We start from the raw sequence: 19,816 nt of genomic DNA on the forward strand, positions 1-19,816 counted from the left end.
TGTCTGATAGAACGCACACTTCTGTTTGTTTAGTGTGAGACCTGCGTCCGCAAGTCTCTGTAGAGTAGCTCTCAGGTGTTGATAGTGCTCCTCACTTGTCTTGGAGTAGATTAAAATGTCATCACTGATGTTGATTACCCCCGACAGCCCTGACAGTGTTTCCCTGATGGCGTTCTGGAACACCTCTGCTGCTGAGGACACCCCAAAGCTTAACCTTTTGTAGTGTCTTAGCCCTACATGTGTCGAGAAGGTAGTGATATTCCTGCTGTCTGGGTCCAGGTCTAGCTGGTGATAGCCAGAGTTTAGGTCCAACTTAGAGAACCACTGTGCGCCATTGAGATCTGCTATTATGTCGTCCATGGTTGGCGTGATATGCCGCTCTCTTCGGATTTTCTCTATTCGGAAGACTCATTTCAACACAGAGGCATATGGCTCCTGGTTGCTTGGGCTTAGGCGCAATCACCAACGGCAAAACCCAGGGGGTGGGACCATCAACTTTTTCTATCACCCTTTGGTCTCCAAGAGCTGCAGTTCTCTCTCCACTGCTGGTCGTAGATGGAAAGGCACCCGACGGTGTCTCAGCGCAACCGGCGTTACGTCTGGATCTACGTGCAACTTGATAGGCTTGCCTCTGAGTCTCCCCAATCCTGCAAACAGCTGCGGAAATTCGCTGAGAAGGGATTTGGTGTGCGATTTGTACACTTAACGAGCAAAGGATACCAGTTCTAAGTCTTCCGCGGTGTGGCATCTCAGCAGGGTGCCTCGATCCCCTGCCACCGTGTAGAATTTTGCACAAGTGAAGAGTTGCCCTTTGGTTACATATACCTCAACCGTGCCTTGCAGGGGAAGCGGGTCGCATCCTCCATATGTGTAGATCTTGGTGGTACTCGGGTTAGGCTTGGTTTAGGGGACAGCTGCCGATACATGGCATCGTCCATCACATTGACTGATGCCCCCATGTCTGTGAGTACTGTTGCAGGGGTGTCATTTATCGTCACTGTGCTCATGGGGGGTGGTTACCTCTTGTGCTGTCTCCGTCCCGTAAAGGAGATGATAAAAATGTTCTCTTCCTCATTCTCTTCAAAGATTGGCATTTTGGCGGCCATCAGTCCTCTGTGTGTGTTATCTTCTGTGCTTACATTTCTGACCGTGGCCTCTTTCCCTTTTGACTCCCCTTGTCTGCCTCTTTCTGCCCTGCACATCTTGGCAAAATTATTGTTCTTGCCACACAGGTTGCATGGTTTTCCTCTTGCTGGGCACCCACTCGACGACTTGTGTTCGTACCCACAGCTGCCACACACCCCTTCTCCTGGCCTTGAGGTAGGTGGCCGACGCCCAGAGGGTTGGCGGGGCTGGATGGTGTCGACCTGTTCCTCCTTCACCGGGGACTGGTGTGCCGCTGAAGCCGCGGATATGGATTGCCCTCTAGCTGCGGCTATGGCATCACCATGGACAGCAGATAGTTTGTGGGAGTGTGCCAGAATCAGGATCTCGTCCAGGGAAATACCTGGTTGGCACATGATCAGTTTCCAGAGCATGTTGGACTGGCACCCCTGGATGATCTGGGCTCTGATCTCCTCGTGCTGGTTTAGGCCCACACACGTACTGGCAAGCTTCCTGAGCCGGGCGTAGAACATGTCTACTGATTCAACGCCCGTTTGCTGGGCCGGACGCAGTTTGAAACACTCGCAATCAGGGTTCAGCTGAAGGTCAAAGTGCTTGTTTAGCGCAGCCACCGCAGCCTCATAATCCCTTCTGTCACCTGTGTCGGGGAGTGAGTCAAAAAGTTCATGGAGTTTGTCGCCTCGCATCAGTAGCATCAGGGACCTGCGCACAGCCCCATCCGTCTCTCTCATGACGCAAAACTAATTGTCCAAATGACCTAACCAGAGGCGCCATTGTGGTGCTGCCGTGGCGGGGTCTATTAGTTGACTGAACGGGGGTAGTGCGGCTACCGAGGCGCGGGCACTGGGGGTGGTAGGCGTTGGATGCTGCTCATGCTCCTACTGTGGGGCGCCCATGCTGCTGTTCGCTATTGTGGTAATCGTGGATGAAAACGCACTACACTGCTGTCCTGCCTCTTTGTTTCTGTATTGCTTTGGGGGGGTCTTTCACGCTCACCTTTAATAATAGGCGTGTGTGGCAGGGGCCCCAGCTGTAGGTTCTAAATGCTGGTCAGGGGTACTTATGGTCACTGTATCTTTCGAACCGTCCTTGTAGCTGTGTGTCCTTTGAATAACTGCTTTATTTTTTTTCCGTTAGGAATATGGGGCCTAGACTCTAACCGACTCGGCGAGTCTTTCCCAATGTCCTCTAATTGGAAGGAGCAGAGTCACGTGTGGCCTTTTGAGTTTTGAGGCAGACACTGTGACAGGCGCCCTCTGGGTCTTCTCACCTCGCTCTTTTTGGCAGCGCAGGGCCGCGGTGCTGAATTCCTCACAGGCACGATGAATTGAAGGTGGTGCCGGCACGGCAGGCTCATCGTTCCTCGCCTGATCCAGTGAGCGTGTTCACACCCAGAGGCAGATGGTGCTCGGTCATGGTAGGGTGCCGCAGTCCTCTGTTGCCCTCTGTTCCTTGTTTGCGACGCCATGAGGCGCACGGCTCACACCGCTCCTTTCCGTTTGGGCCGGGGGGAGCAAAAACAAATACTGGTCAGGTTGCGCATGTAGGCACAGAGTATGTCGACTGGAGTGTTTTATTTGTTTTTCAATCCTGCTTGTCGCCAGTGTAGACTGGCCCTCCTCCCCACGAGCCCACAAAGGACACACACACACACGGTCTCGTTCACTTGGAGAACTGCTGTCCGCAGCCCCTCATTTATCTTATAACATCGGGCCAGAGACCCGCCCTCGCGCCCTGCGAGAGCAACAAAGTATCGGAGAGCCCGGGTGGCTCTCCACAGCATCAATGAGACGAAAAAACGACTACCGCGGCTAAAACTCTGTACCTTCATGCAGTTGCTGGTTTCGCAAATTTTACTGGTAGCCAAGTGCCACCGGACTGGTTCCCAAATCACTAACTATGTTATTTGTGCATGAGAAGAGGGCGCAAACATTTTTCCTTGCCCATAAGAGCAGGTAGACATGTCCCCATGTTCGCTAATCCCCTGTGCACATAGGCCCTGGGACATTTGTGCAACCTCTGTGGCTTTCTCATGATAACGGTTTTATGAGAGATTCCGAGTGTCTCACAGCTGTTTCCCAGGGAGGCAGCTTGTATGTGTAGCATGAAATTTGGCACAGAGAATGCAGTGAACGAGAGAACGTACCTATGCTCGCACTGGTGCGGGAAATCTCCACACGCATATGGAGTGCGGAACGAACTCTGGAGGCAATATCATGACACGGTAATTTAGTTAACGTTCGGTATTACCTAATTCAAAGATCAGAAGCCTAAATAAACTTCCTATGAGAGAAAAATACATGGTGCTGCCTAGTATACCCAATTGCAATCGGAAAGAGATCCAGTAGTTATAAAATAGTGCCACCTACTGCCCAAGTGTCATCTTGAAACCTGCTGCCCTTTGGTATCAACTTCAATTAAATGAGTATTTGTAATTAAGAAGAATGAAGCAAAAAAAACATCTCTCTGCCAACGAAAAAGCTGCGGCTCGATCTTGCAGTCAGCTGTAAAGCCACACGCCCACTGCCTGGACCCTTCCCACATCACCTCTGTTCCTGCATCGGCCGCATCTATTCAAACAGTGCAAACTGTGAGACGCTGAATATGGCGGGCGGGATGGAGGAGGGGGATATTTTTCAACAGTCGCCGGAGCCCCCTGGAGGGCTACTTTGCAGGAGGCCGACAGAGATCCAGCCAGAAGTGAAGATGGCCCGGTCAGCGAGTAGCATAGATCTCCGAAAAGAAAAAAAAGAGAGTCACCCTTGTGCTTGAAAGAGCAAGGGCTGCATTGGCAATCGTCAGGGGCAACCAGGCAGCGATTTGTAATCCAGGTAGCCTTGCCCATTTTTTAACCTTCCCTGACGACCGCCCAGGCAGCCCCGCCAGTGATGGGGCAACCAATGGTTGCTCACTGTGTCAGAGAACTAAATTCAGAAAAGTGGCCACCCTCTGTTGCCACTGCACCTGACCGGTCCGATCCACAGCTGTCACCGATGCCTGCAATCTAGCGCCTTGGCCCCTTGTCCAGAAGTTGACTGGTCACCTTTCTGTTGCTTATTGCTGTATTTAGATTTTAAACTGTTATTAAACTAGTACTAAACTAGTATTAAACTGGTACTAATTAGGTGCAAACAATGTCACACCAGTGTTAACATGGATATAACAAAATAATCAAGTAATGCTTTTTTTAAATGTTCCACAGTACCCCCCATAGTTTGCTTTTTCTTGCTGGTTCATTTGCTCAACCGTGTCACATAATTTGACCCTCTTCTGCTGTATAATTCCAGTGTCCCTGGCCATACCTTGCAAATCACCTATGCAGTGTATCTTTACAAGTTCAGTTCTGGCCAGAGTTGCAAATGTGGGACACTTTTTTAGCTACTTGGTTCACCAATGCTGCCATTTTTATTTTGGTGCCCATGCCTATTTTCTGTTCCAGTCTGACGCTGATGTCACAAAGGACTCCCGTCTTCTCGACAGTGCATAACATTGACTTTTTACAAAAACAATAGTGATGCAGCAATGCATAGGATATGTATGTTTCATGACAATGGTGAAACATGAGCAGCACAGGCAATTGCACGCGCACAGTTACAAAAAGAAGGAGGAAGGGAAATTGTGGGGCAACTTAGGCGCACACAGCTTGCACACAAGGCGTCCGGCCCTTCACCACCCACAAGGACATCTGTCATCACTGAAGGAGAAAATCATACGAATTGAGCACCTGTATTGCAGACAATTGATGGAACGAAGGAGAGGAAGAAGAAAGAGAGAGAAAACAGGTTGGGCCGGGTGCGGTGAGGGATGAGGAGATGGATCCGACCTACAGCAGTAGACAGTCAAGCAGTGCAACAGATAACAGGTCAGGAGCGCTGGTCTGAGAAGTGGGCTCTCGGCTGGCCGGGTTGTGAGCAGCTGGTCAGACAGAAAAGGGTCAGTAGCACTTGCCCCAGATATGAAAGCTTCAAACAGGGTATCCCACTGATGCTACATTGAGTATTTCCCGAGACCGCGGAGCTCCTCTGACTGCAACAAAGTCCCCTCCCCTGTTGCCCATACCTCCATGGAGTGACCCATGCACGTGGTCGAAGAGGGGCCTTCACTTCCAGCCATGTGTGATCCCGCGCTTAACCAAGAGAAGCCCCAGGTCTAGGAACTGGGCAGCCTGCCCTGTTTTTCTCAGTGTGCTTTAACAGGCCACGAGTGCAGATGCTCCAGTCGCAGAGCGAGGTAACCGTGGTGGTGCGGAAGAGGCGGGCAGCAACGAACAGCCAGTAATCAGCCAGCTTGGGGCAGTACCTAAGCACGTGGAAGACGTCTGCATCCTCGCGCAAGCAATGGGGCAGGAGGCATCTGAGCGGTGGAAGAACTGATTGATCTTTGTGGGAGTGACATACGTCCTATGTGCGTTATAAAACTGTATTAATTTGAAATGTGCGTTCCAGGAGACACTGGCAGGATGGGCAAAGAGCATGCCCCACTCTGCACCACTGCATGGCTTACCCAGGTCTTTGCTCCACTGGCCAGAAAGCGCCAGGAGAGGCAGGCAGGTGTGCTCGCACAGCGCTTTGGTGAACCATGTGACCAGGTGGTGCTCTGTGCCCAGTAGGTGTAGGTTTTGAAGTACCTGGTTCTTGCTGGGTTCAGGCTGCAGTTGCCGCCAATTTACTTGTATTGCATCTGTAATCGAATTATATAGGAGGAATTGTCCAGGAGAGTTTAAGGTAAGGTTCAGACACATTTAAGGGGTCTCTCTCTAACTCTGTTGCCTCTGTTGTGAGCACATTTAGGACATGTTTTGTTTAGTGTCCAACACATCTTCTCAACCACTTCAGAGCACTTTGACAAAATAAATCTTGATTATCAGCATTCAGTCAGCGAGTTAAATGCTACAGGCTTCCAAAAATACATTTCGTTGTATCTTAGGTAAGGGAGAGGATGTGGCATTATAGCAAGATATGCCAGATTCAAGTCGATGCTGGATAAGCATCCTGTGGTTCTGGCTAAATCCCTTCATATTCCTGTGCCTAAAAAAAATATATGTGACCTTATGTAATGTAACTGCTGCTCATGTAAAGTACTCCGATATCTTTGGGTTCAGGTCCTGCTATATAAGATGGGAAAGCAAAAAAAAAAAATGCCGTCTCTGCTTATGAACTAGTTTCAGACATGTTTTCACGGCCTCATAGAATGGAAAATTACAGGAGTTAATATTATGCCAACTCAGTATCACTACTGTTATGACCCTTGGGAGGATGAAGAGCAGATCCTGCAGAGAATTAAACCTGTGACCTCCAGATTGCGTTTATCCTTTAGAAGCAGATGCCTTGGCTCCACGAACTACCGTACATTAGGCTGTGTTTGATAAAACCGCATCTGAACTTTTATGAAAAAAATATTTTACGACCATTTCCCTCCAAAACTCACTGATTGCACAGGTTTATCGAAGCCAAGGATGTGAAGATCCCCAGGAAATTTGTATTGGTTCCCTCAAGCTGACCCTGTACCCCCCAGAAAACGAATGTCCTTTACGCTACGACCCTCTCCCCTCCCACCCCAGCAGTCCAATAATTTTAAATTCTATCCCGCGGTAAACTAAGTACCGCAAATAATCCAGTTCGGAGAATCCCGTCAAACACCCTATAATCAACCTATCAGAGAGAGGTTCAGGCGCCGGCGTGGAACTAGAGGGCGTGAGAGCCGGAGATCCCAGAAGTGCTGCAGGTTGTGCGCTACTCAAACATAAATAGCTGACACATGGATTGTCAAGTTTACTTGTCAGGCTCTTCCTTGTGTATATATATATATATATATATATATACTCGTGCTGTTTATGTAGCGATATAGCAACGGCTGCAGTGTTCCACTCATCTTTTTTTTGAATGAATGTTGTATTTATACTATACTGCTGATGATGGTGGCGTTCTTCTTAGACTGATGCTAACAATGGCTTTCTGCTATTGGCTTCCCCTCTGCTAGACTGTGATGGAGCGGACCGAATACTCTGTCTTGAACCGAACAGCGGCGGCGTTGCTACTCCTGACCTGTGGCGAAGGAATGTTTGTGACACGCACGGTCCACGAATTGTTGTGGGGTTACAAAGACTGCGCGCTCTCATATGTTCACATTTTTGATGCAACCATCGATTCAACGTTTGGATTATTTTACAAGGTATGCTTTTTTCGCTGAAAGTTGGCTTGTTGTTTAATATTCGTGCTTATTTCGATACAACTTCCCTAATTGTTGGATTGTTTAGATATCATGCAGCACAAAAGCCTGATGCCTCTACGATACCTAACCAAAGACTTCCATCTGCCGTTGCCTCACATAAAAACCGACACCTGTATACTGTAGCAGAATACTCCTATTTGGAACTACTCTCTGCTTAAATCCAACTTCCACCCGTGTGCTTATAAAGGTAGCTTTCTGCCATCTAAGTTTGTCGGCAAAGCCATTCAGTACTGGGAAGGAACGTGCACATTTGTGCAAACATTACACTAGTTGTTGACTTCTTGAGAAATGGGTTCATTTTACTAACCCGTATAATAATAGTGTTCATTTCTATTATGTATCTTTCCAGAAACCTTTTAACAAACAATCTGCTTGTTGTAAACATCGCATCCCATCTTCTGTGTAACTTTCCAACGCTTTGTCTCGTTTGGCATACACCTTTTAGTAGTTAGAATTAAACGGTCACATCAGAAACGCAGATCTCCTTTAAAAGTCACTCAGTTATTGTGCTGTTGATGGAAATATATTTATTTGCTCACCACATCAAAACACTCTCCTGCCATTCAAAAAGCAGGTGTCGTTTTCCAAACAGTCGTTCTAAGCTACGGGGAGGTCTAGGCAGCTTGACGTTTATGTTAAAATATCTCTTTGACCTGCACCAAGCAATACTGACTGACAGGACAAATGTAGATATGCCCCCAGGGCTACAAAGTAATTGGACAAATCTGAGCATGTATATTGGGGGACATTATAGAGATACTATAGACATTCTCAACATAATGGTACAGACTGCTGGATATTGCTTGCACCGACATAATGGCTGTACTATTGACTTACTATGCATTCAGCCATGCATAATGTTTGCATTTTTTCGGGGCATCTTTTAACATTATCACAACTCGGTTTCAGGGTCTGCCAGTAAGACTGGGATTGTATGATGGAACCACGCATGCGGCAACCACTCATGCCTGAACAATGCGGTCGGAACTACGACCTCGTTGTTTTCACACATGCCTTTACCACATATGCCTTTACAACGATTTTTCATTGTAAAGGCATGCCTAGTATAGGCATGTGTGGAAACAGCATGCATGGTTGTAGCATGCCACCCCGCACCCTAAAAACAGAAGTAAGCTGGACCCCCCACCCTTAAAAACTATCCCAATTCCCGCCCTGAGCCCTAAAACCGACGGCACCCCCAAAAATAAAACAACCCAACCCCTATAAACAAAACTAGCAAGCCCCCCTAAAAACAGAAGTACCCCGACCCCCCCACCCTTACAAACTACCCGATACCCCCACCCACCCTGAGCCCTAAAACCGACCCCACCCCCAAAACAACCCAACACCAAAAACAATATTACCCCAACCCCCCCAATGCCCCTAAAAACAGAAGTAAGTCTGACGCCCCACCCTTAAAAACTACCCCGATACCCATCCTGAGCCCTAAAATCAACCCGCCCCAAAAATAAAACTACCCCAACCCCTAAAAAGAAAATTACCCCGCCTGACCTGACTACAAAAGTACCCCAACCCCACCCCTAAAAACCTGAACCCCCTCCTGTCCTAAATACAAAATTACCCCGACCCCCCCACCCACACCCCTAATAACCTGCCCTAAATACAAAATTATCCCAACCCCCACCCGACCCTAAAAACCCAACCCTCCTACCTGCCCTCAATACAAAATTACCCCAACCCCCACTCCTAAAAACCTGAGCCCCCCACCACCCTAAATACAAAATGTACCTGACCCCACACCTAAAAATCCGCCCCACCCGCCCTAAAAACGTAATTACCCCAAACCCAATACAAAATTACCCTGACCCCCCCCACCCACCCCTAAAAAAACGATAAATAAACCCCCCACCCACCCTAAATACAAAATTACCCCGACCCCCCAAAAACCACCCCCAAATACAAAATTACCTGACTCCCCACCCCGCCCCTACAAACAAAATAACCCGGACCCCACACCCTAAAAACCATAGTACCGACCCCCCATCCCCTACCCCTTCACCCCCGCCCCACCCCTAAAAACTACCCCTAACCCAGCCCCACTTACCCGACCGCGTCCTCTCCCGATTGATCTTCCTTTTTCTCTGCCGTAACCACGCATATGCGTTGTTAAGCACATGCGTGGTTAAGGCAGAGAAAAAGGCCTGCTTTGTTCAGGTAAGCGTCATTCTGCTTGCGTGAACAACGCAGGCATGGTTCAGGACGCGTTGTTCTGGATCTTTCCCTGTGTTATACATTTTCATTCACTGAACTACTCAGCAGTGCACTTACCCATTTATTCGTTCAGTCACTCACTCACTTATTAATTAATGATGTACTCAGTCACTCACTTGTTCATACATCCAAACACTTACTCACACCATTTGCTCATTCTCACATTAACACTTAACAATTCACTCGCACAGACTTACCAAGCATTAAAGAATCACTTTCATTTATGATAGCTAAACATATTGGCTTATCATTTGCTTGTTTTCTTGTTGCTGGTGCAAAGCAAGCATTTTTAGGCCCCCCAACCAGACAGTCTGTTGCCAAACAGACCTGTTATTAGCTTACAGTGGGCTTGGAGCCCTCCCCCACTTATCGTTGGTTGGTTTTATCATCACTCTGGCTTTTTATGTGTTGGCTTCTGTGGACTTTACTTCCACTTGTGTTTGTCCCTCCCCTGGAGCATGGACACGTAACTTGTATCCTTCTACTACTCACCTTTGAAGCGCTAGTCTTTCCTTTTTGGTTAAGCAACTCCCAACCTCTGCCGTGGTCCGTATCGTTCTCTCTCTCGCATGGGTGTTTCACACCCCTTACCTCCCCACTGTATCGACTTATCCTTGTGTGCTTCCTACTGTATTGCTTTCTCGCCTTTGTGCTTCCCACCCGCAACAGCTCCATGGTCTTCTCTCTAATTGTGTGCCTTCCTACCCCCATGCTCCACGTTCCTTTCTCTCGCCTGTGTTATTCCATCTTTATATTGGTTCTCCCATTCATGCCCTAGTGTTGATTTGGTCCCATGTTTCTTTGCACCCTCCTCCCCCATACACACTCCACCGTTCACCCACTGTATTTCTTTCTTCTGTACCCTTCGGACTGCTCCCCTCGAACCTTTGTTTCAAATAAAAAACAAATGGTTTTGTGCTACTTTTTACATTTTATTTTATTAAACCTTTCATCTCGGACTGGTACAGAAAAAGGGCCTGCTTCATTTTGGAGGCGGGCTGATATATCTTAACACCTCTCTTTTTGTACTGTTTAGCCATGCTGCACCGAAATTGGGATGTTGTACAGCATCTCTAAAAAAAAAATGGTAAAGCCAATATATCCCAAGGGGCGAGGCATATTGACTTTGCTAGTGCTTGCTACATTCCGTTTACATTTATAAGAATGTTTGTGCTCATCATGGTGACTTTATATAATATTCGGTCAGCATAATATGACCTGTTGGGAATCTTTCTTCATGGCTGAATCCAAGTATTCGTGCAGTCTCAATTGGGGAGGGTGGTCTTTGTAAACAGACGGGAGGTCTGCCCCTGTGCAGGTTGGGTGTTTGCACAAGCATGATCTTTGGTGACCTACACAATTCTGTGACTTTTGCATGTTGATATCATTGGTGATCTTGTGCACAATGAAGAAGTTTGCACGTAAGCTACCCTGCTTGTGCGCACCTGCACCAAATGACAGCCTGGATAATTACCTCTGCACATTTACACAGCACATTTACCCCAAAACACAGCAACTAAAGTACTAGCCTCTTAACGAAACCGAACACAATTTAAAGTTGAAACGCTCCACCGCTATACAGAGAAATCAGATTATATTTATTACTTACTAAAAAAAAACTCAAATGCATCTCCTCTTAATTTCCTAGAAACACTTGAACCTTGCAGCAGCATCACCTGCTTGATAGAAAAAATCATCATCCCAAACTTTCCGTCTACTATGAACTTAGAAACATCATTCCCAGTCATTCACCCTTCCTTTGAGCAGTTCCACCTAACAAGCAGACATGACTCTTACTTACAAAACAGCTCACTACTTCCCCCTTTCAAATCCACTCTTGTCATCGTGTCCCTACCCCAAACTCCACTAAAGACACAATAAATCAAGAGCACAATCCTAACACAACTAATGCACAAGAAAAAACAAAACAGAAGAACATTGTACTAACCTACTAACTACTGATCTTTGGTTCTGGAGTAGTGTACTACTCTCCGAAAAAGCACTTCAGTGCCTCGTCAGAGGTCGTAAGCAGTATATAAATACATTAAGAGTTACTGTTTTCAAGGACTTGAATTAGAATTCAGGCCTATGAATAACCAAATGCGTATTTAGTTTAAAATAACAATTTTCTGTATAAGGTAGTGAAGTACGTATTGTCTATTAAAAAGCACAGACGAATGCCCTATGCAAAGGCAGCAGCAGTTAAAAATATACAAAACTATACTTCCCTTTATACCTGAAATGAGTGGCTACAAAACACTATTGTCCTGTCCCTTAAGAGCTCGCACCTGGCACGGGCCAATGTCTCACCAGACTCCTCTTTCTTGTGCAACTTCATTAAACAAACAAGGAAGTCATTCTCCAACCCGTAGATCTCATCTGCATCATCTAAGTGAAACAAATAGAATCAGGACCCCCTTGTAGCTACTTTTTTAATGGCTGACCATTCACAACACTTACTAGACTCATCAGTTCAGGATCCAGAATCCTGCGAACACCCAAATAAATCATCCTATGGGCAGCGGCGGAAGAGCGTTACCCCTCCCCTGCACGCAGCAGCCACTGCAAATACTTTAACCCCTTTCCTGCCAGGCCTTTTTCCCCTCGGGTGCCAAGCCTTTTTTTGGCTATTTGGGGCAGTTCGCACTTAGGCCCTCATAACTTTTCTTTTTTTTGTCCTCATTCACTTGTCCAGCCTCTTGATGAAAGGAGTTCGGTCAAAATGGCCACTAAACTCCCCCTAGAGACTCTTGTCCAGGACAACCCATAACTCTGATTGGCAGGGCCTCACCAGCCCACCTTCAGAACCACTGGGCACCTGTTTTCACGTAATCATAGGACAATACCGAATTATTATGATTCTAGCCAATTCCTCACTGGGTCCCAGAATGTATGCTTCTTATCTAATTCTTTATCGTTTGTATCCAAAATTAAATAATATATTAGCGAGTCCTTCCATTCCATCACCGTCGGGGGAGAAGGACTTATCCATTTCTTACATATCTCCCGTCTTGCTAGGAGCATCATAAAAAAGAGCAATTTAGCATCCTTTTTTGTATCCTTCCTGGAGCCCACTTGACAACCAAATATAACTAAAGAGGGGCTTACCTGATACACTTGGGGTAAAAAAAAAATCACTACCTCACCAACCTTTTTCCAAAACAGACTGAGCTGGGGACATTCCCAAAACATGTGAATGTCACTTGCCCGATCCTCGCCGCACTTTTTACAGGTTACCCGAGTGCCTTCCGTCACTTTAGACAGTTTCTCGGGGGACCAGAAGGCTCTGTGGATGGAGAACAAATGATTTCGTCTTGAACAGGCAGATTTAACTGTAGCATACAAAAGAGTAGTAGATACTTGCCATATTTCACTTATCTGTGCTCCAGGCAAGCATCCTCCCCAGATCTTCTGAGGCAAGTGGAAATCTCCATCTACAGTTTCCAATAATGTCCAATACCATTTTGCTACTTCTCTCTTTCCCACCGAGTCTTGAGATAGTAATTCTTCCAATTCATTGGAGCCACCTACTTTTTCCTTGACGCACTTCAACCAGCTCCTTATTTGCAGATATTTAAATCTAGAAAGGCGTCCATCTACCATTATATTGAGGTCCTCATACGGTAGTAACACCCCATCAGTGCAAATCTGACCCCATTTCACCAGCCCTGCCTCCTTCAGAGGTTTCACCAAAGTATCTCTTGTCCATTCTGGTGAGCCCGGAGCGTCCAAGAGAGGCGCGTATTTACTATAGAACGGTAACTTAGTAGCCCTCCTTAAATCATACCAGATGTTAGCGGAATCTTGCAGTATTTTAAACCGCACCTTCTTAAAATATTTTGGATCTCCAAATTTATATAGGAACCCCGGCTGTTTATCATAATCAGCTTCCATCATGACTTTCAGAACCTGCCCCAAATCTGAAATCTTCGACCCATTCAGTGCCCCTCTCATATTCTTGATGAAGACCGCCCAAGCATAATACTGAAGATCCGGCAGGGCTAATCCGCCCTTCTCTTTTCTCCGTCTCAGTTTCTTCCATGCGATTCGCACTCCTTTGGAATTCCAAATAAAAGAACTAATTCTACCTTGTAATTTACCCAACCATTCTTTCTTATATTTCAGCGGGATCACATTAAAAAGAAATAAGACTTTTGGTAGTAATGTCATCTTTACTAAATTAACTCTCCCGTAAATCATAAGAGGTAAAGTACTCCAGCTCTTCATTAGTTTAGTGACATCTGCCATAACTCTTGAGAAATTAACCTCTGCTAACTTATCTATATCCTGTGTAATCACAACTCCCAAATATTTCATTTTTCTTTTGATTAGCACACTCTCTTCTCGCATATTCCAAATCATAATTTCAGTCTTTTCTTTATTAACCGAATATCCAGCTACTTCCCCAAATTCCCTTGTCAAATCTTCTATAGCCGGTAGGGTTTGCTGTAAATCCGCTGTATAAACTAGCAAATCATCTGCATACAAGGCAATTTTTTTGCTCCAATTCCCACCCGGAAACGGAATTATCCTCTGTTCATTTCTAATTTTGCAAGCTAAGGGTTCAATATATATATTAAATAACAATGGAGATAATGGGCAACCGTGTCTCGTCCCTCTCCCAATTTTAAAGGGACGTGTTAGAACCCCGTTGACCAGGATTTTTGCCTCCGCGTTTTGATATATTGTCCGCAATGCCCTAGTAAATTTCTCTCCCAAATTAAAAAATTCGCAGAGGACCTCCAAGTAGACCCAATTCACTCTATCAAACGCTTTTGTAGCGTCAATCATAACTAAGGCCAAAGGCTCCTTATATACTTGAGCCAGATCGATGGAGCCTATCAAGGACTGGGTCAGCTCTTGCATATATCTCCCCTTAATAAAGCCTTTCTGATCTTCATGTATCAATTTACCTAAGACTCCCCCCAATCTCCTTGCCAGGACTTTTGTAAATATTTTATAATCGCAATTTAATAGGGAGATCGGCCTATACGAGTCACAGATTTTTGGGTCCTTCCCAGGTTTTAAAATCAGAGTGATAGTGGCCTCCTTCCAGGTAGCGGGACATGCACCCCCCTCCATCAAGATGTTATTACACAACTCGGTTAGAAATTTTACTATGCTGCTTCCTAAAATTTTATAAACCTTAAAAGGCAACCCATCTCGCCGACTTCCCTACCTGTATACAATGCTCCACTTCTGCTTGCCCAATAGAATCATTCAAGACCTTATTATCCTGCTCCTCCAGAGCCACTAAATCCAGGTCCCTCAACCATTCCTTAACTTTCTCTATAGGTCCTTCTAGATCTTCTGTATACAGCTCCTTAAAGTGGTTTCGGAAAATCTCACGAATCTCGTTGTCACTATTAGAGACCAACCCTGACTCCTTATCCAAAATCCCAACCACCTTGTTCTTACCTAAATTTGTCCTTATTTTCCAGGTCAACAATTTCCCACAATTCTCTCCATACTCATAATGGGCAAATCTATTTGCCTCAACCCTCACCTTAATCCTTCTATCCAGCACTGCTAGTATTTCATACCTTAACTTTTGATGTAATTCCGCAAGTTTCCTCATTTTCCCTTCTTCTCCGGGAGTTAAATCTACCATTTCCTGCTCCACTTGTTGGATACCCCCTTCCAACCGACTGATTTCCTCCTTATACTCTTTCCTTTTAATCCAGGCCGCCCTTATTAATCTACCTCTTAGGAACGCTTTAAAAGCATCCCATACCATATCAAGTGACGATGACCCCACATTAAACTAAAAAAACTCCTCCACATCTGCTCTTAATCCTGCTACTATGTCCTTGTCTAGTAACAGAGTTCTATCTAACATCCACCTGTCCTGGGCGACCCTGCCTTTTAACCGAATACTCAAGCTAACTGCAGAGTGATCCGATAGGTGGACACCAACGTGAGCTATTTCCCTTACCCAATCTATTATCCTCCAATCCACCAAAGCATAATCAATTCTTGATTGGTACCTATATTTTTTGTTATTGTATGTATACCCCCGTTTTAACCCCATCTTTTCTCTCCATACGTCATGCAGACCCAATTGCGACATCATAATTAATAACCGAGACCGCATCTTATGGTTAAAAGTCGATCTGTTTCCAGAGGATCTATCCAATTGGTAATTCATCACGACATTAAAGTCGCCCATCCATATTACTGGGTCTGGAAAATAGATCAACTGCCGAAATAGGTCTTCCAGAGGTGCAGGGTCATCTTTATTAGGCCCATAATAAGCCACCAAAGTGAATGTAGAGTCAAAAGCTACCAATTTCCCGATTACCCACCTACCCGCCTTATCGGCTGGTCCCCCCTGAAAGGAAATCCTTGGATGTTTTTTGACTACAATAGCCACCCCTTTGCTTCCACCGGGTTGAATAGTACTCGAAATCTGCTGGACCCAGCTACATGATCTAAACAACATAATGCATTCCTCATTAGACAAGTGAGTTTCCTGCAAAGCCAACACATTAACTTGTACATCCCTAAAGTATTGCAGCAATCTTTTTTGCCTCTTTGCCACCCGGAGGCCATTGACATTCCAGGACAAAAGTCTCAGCTCATTATCTCCCATCATCTAAACCCCACAAAGAAGAACAACTACTGAATGAGGACATATTTTTTGATTTTTTTCCCCCATGCTCCCCACCCTGTGATTACCTCCTCCTTCCCTCCCCACCCCCACCTATTTCCCCTCCCCCTACACCCTCGGAGAACCCCCTCGATTCCTAATCAAGGCGAAAACACCTCGGGAAGGCCCCCAGACCCGTGTACATGATGTAAGAAAAAAAATAAAGGAAAAGGAAAAACTGTCACCCCCGCCTTAGTCTATTTTTCCAAGCTCTTTATCAGCTCATCAACTTCTTTACTATCTCTAAAGTTATACATTTTGTTGTTCGCCATTACCTTCAAAGTGGCTGGGAATTTTAATTGGGCGGTAGCACCAAGTCCCTTTAAGACCTCAATTCTTCTCCCCAGTTCCCACTGCTTATTTAAGGTCATACTTGAAAGGTCTGACCTAATTTCGAACTTCGTACCTTCCACAGTCAGCATTCCCTTTCTTAACGCGGCAGACAAAATGCGCTCCTTAATTGCATACGTCTGAAAGGAAACCAGGATTCTCCTGGGCTTGTCCTTATTGGGCCATCTCCAGGGGGTCCCTGTGCACTCTTTGAATATCTTTCGCGATAACATCTTCAGTGTCTTCGACCTGTACTCCTTGTTTAATCAAACGGACTATGAACTCTTTCAGGTCCCCCCCCTCCATACCTTCTGGTACTTTTAGGACTCTCAAATTGTTCCTTCTCTGGTTGTTTTCTAAAGACTCCAATTTCAATAGGACATTTTCTTCTCCTGCTCTTAAACTCTGCAAATCCTCCTTGTTTTTTTCCAATGCCGACCTTAAATCTCCAACTTCTTCTTCCAAGGCAGCTATCCTACCTGCCAGTTCATCTATTTTTCCGCCAAGAGTATCACACAGACCTCTTATCTCCTTCTGATTGGCATTTGAAGTCTCGAAACCAGCCCTAAGCTCCAAAGAGAGTGCTGTTAACATTCCTGTAATAGATTGTTCCAAGGGTTCATCTGCTGACCCCAAGTGGTGCCCTTCTATACCCCGGGGAGAAAAACTCAGGCGATCTCCCAGGGACGTACAAGGCTGTTGGTTGACCGCTCTAGCTCCTTGTTCGTCATTTAAATCAGCTGCCTGTACTCCGTCTTTGTGCATGCCCTTAGTGCATTGAAGTGCCGCACCCTTTCCTCCTAGGGAGCCCAGGGCATCCAACTCATTCGTATGCGGGTCCCCCAACACCTGAAACCTATTCGGGTCACACTGAATCCGTCCAATTTGGGCCACTGCCTCTCCCGAAACTGCCCCCTGTCCAGTTTCACTCCCCTCCATCCTTAGGGTGCTAGGAAGGGCTCTGAAGTAAGTTTTTAAAGAGGGGGTAATTCTACGCTCTTTATTAAATAAAGTCCCTCCTTTTAAATTTGGGATGACCTTTCCACCCCTTCTATCGTTTCGTCTGCTATGAGTTCTTTGTTCTGGAAAGGCTCCCCCAATATTCAGCTCTTCCCCCTTAGAGACGAAAACCTTCTTACCGCTCCTAAGAGAATAAACTGTGTTCGGTTTACTTGCTCCCGTCACTCCTGTCTCCCCTCCTGCTATATTTCCTACTTTTTTATTCCCCCCCCTAGGGCCAAGCATGCCGGTGTAGTCAGACTTTAAACCCTCTATTCCTTTTTGCATACCCCCTAAAGGGGCAATCATATGATTCAAGAGAGGCACATTACCTTTCCTGCCCAAGTCCTTCTCCTGGCAGGGAGATGAATCCTTTAGCAAGTCGCCCTTGTCTAGGGGAGCACCGCGTCTTGTGCTGCCCCTGACGCTTTTTTCCCCGGAGGTGAATTCTAATTACTGCCTCCCTTCCTCGCTGGTGCTCCCAGGCAGCCCGGGACCACAGAGCCGGCGCCGCCCTATCCAGGCTTGCTTCCTCCACCTCGACCGCCGTCCGGTAAGCAAAAGGGTTCGGCGGGGGTTCCCTGCGACTAGCGCATTCTCATGAGTGTTGTTTCTTCCTTTTTTAAAAAAAAATTCTGATCGGGTCTGAGCCTCCCCGCGGCCCGCACTCTAGCCGGCCGCCATGTTCTCCCGCCCCGCCCTCATAACTTTTTTGACGTAAATTTGGCAAGGCTAGCTTATGTGTGTCATAACTTTTTGTCCACATAAGCTAGCCTCGCCAAATTTACGTCCTTTTTTTCCAACATCATAGGGATTCTAGAGGTACCCAGACTTCGTGGATTTCCCTGAAGGAGACCAAGAAATTAGCAAAACTAGAGTGAAAATTTCGTTTTTTTAAAAACAAAAATGGGAAAAAAGGGCTGCAGAAGAAGGCTTGTGTTTTTTTCCCCCTGAAAATGGCATTAACAAAGGGTTTGCGGTGCTAAAATCACCAGCTTCCCAGCTTTCAGGAACAGGCAGACTTGAATCAGAAAACCCAATTTTTAAAACAATTTTGGCATTTTACCTGGACATATACCCCTTTTTTACCATTTTTTGTGCTTTCAGCCTCCTTCCAGTTAGTGACAGAAATGGGTGTGAAACCAATGCTGGATCCCAGAAAGCTAAACATTTCTGAAAAGTAGACAACATTCTGAATGCAGCAAGGGGTAATTTGTGTAGATCCTATTTCCTACAGAAAATAACATCTGAAATAAAAAAATATTGAAATTGAGGTGAAAAAACAACAATTTTTCTCAACGTTTTACTCTGTAACTTTTTCCTGCGATGTCAGATTTTTTTAAAGCAATATACCGTTGCATCTGCTGGACTCTTCTGGTTGGAGGGATATATAGGGCTTGTAGGTTCATCAAGAACCCTTGGTACCCAAAGCCAATAAATGAGCTGCACCTTACAATGGGTTTTCATTCTATACCGGGTATACAGCAATTCATTTGCTGAATTATAAGGAGTGAAAAATAGGTATCAAGAAAACCTTTGTGTTTCAAAAATGGGCACAAGATAAGGTGTTGAGAAGCAATGGTTATTTGCACATCTCTGAATTCCGGGGTATCCATACTAGCATGTGAATTACAGGGCATTTCTCAAATGGATGTCTTTTTTTCACACTGTCTTACATTTGGAAGGAAAAAATGTAGAGAAAGACAAGGGGCAATAACACTTGTTCTGCTATTCTGTGTCCCCCCAAGTCTCCCAATAAAAATGGTACCTCACTTGCATGGGTAGGCGTAATGATCGTGACAGGAAATGTAACATGGATACATCACATTTTTACATTGAAATCTGACGTGTTTTTTGCAAAGTGCTTAGCTGTAGATTTTGGCCTCTAGCTCAGCCGGCACCTAGGGAAACCTACCAAACCTGTGCATTTTTTAAAACTAGACACCTAGGGGAATCCAAGATGGGGTGACTTGTGGGGCTCACTAGGTTCTTTTACCCAGAATCCTTTGCAAACCTCAAAATCTGGCCAAAAAAACACTTTTTCCTCACATTTTGGTGACAGAAAGTTCTGGAGTCTGAGAGCATTTTTTAAAACTAGACACCTAGGGGAATCCAAGATGGGGTGACCTGTGGGGCTCACACCAGGTTTTGATACCCAGAATCCTTTGCAAACCTCAAAATTTGTCCAAAGAGACACATTTTCCCCACATGTCAGTGACAAAGTAATGGAATCTGAGAGGAGCCACAAAT

At 45.7% G+C, this 19,816-nt stretch overlaps 1 protein-coding gene across 1 annotated transcript in view; it reads left to right on the forward strand.

The window, feature by feature from the left end:
* The window catches only part of SCARB2 (scavenger receptor class B member 2), a 420,920-nt gene that overhangs the window by 205,126 nt on the left and 195,978 nt on the right, over window positions 1-19,816 (forward strand). The window contains exon 4 of the mRNA XM_069236840.1: window positions 7,105-7,296. Coding sequence (XP_069092941.1) covers window positions 7,105-7,296 — 192 coding nt within the window. The remainder of the gene's footprint in view (window positions 1-7,104; window positions 7,297-19,816) is intronic.

Source organism: Pleurodeles waltl, chromosome 1_2 (genome assembly GCF_031143425.1).
Source record: "Pleurodeles waltl isolate 20211129_DDA chromosome 1_2, aPleWal1.hap1.20221129, whole genome shotgun sequence".
Lineage (NCBI taxonomy): Eukaryota > Metazoa > Chordata > Amphibia > Caudata > Salamandridae > Pleurodeles > Pleurodeles waltl.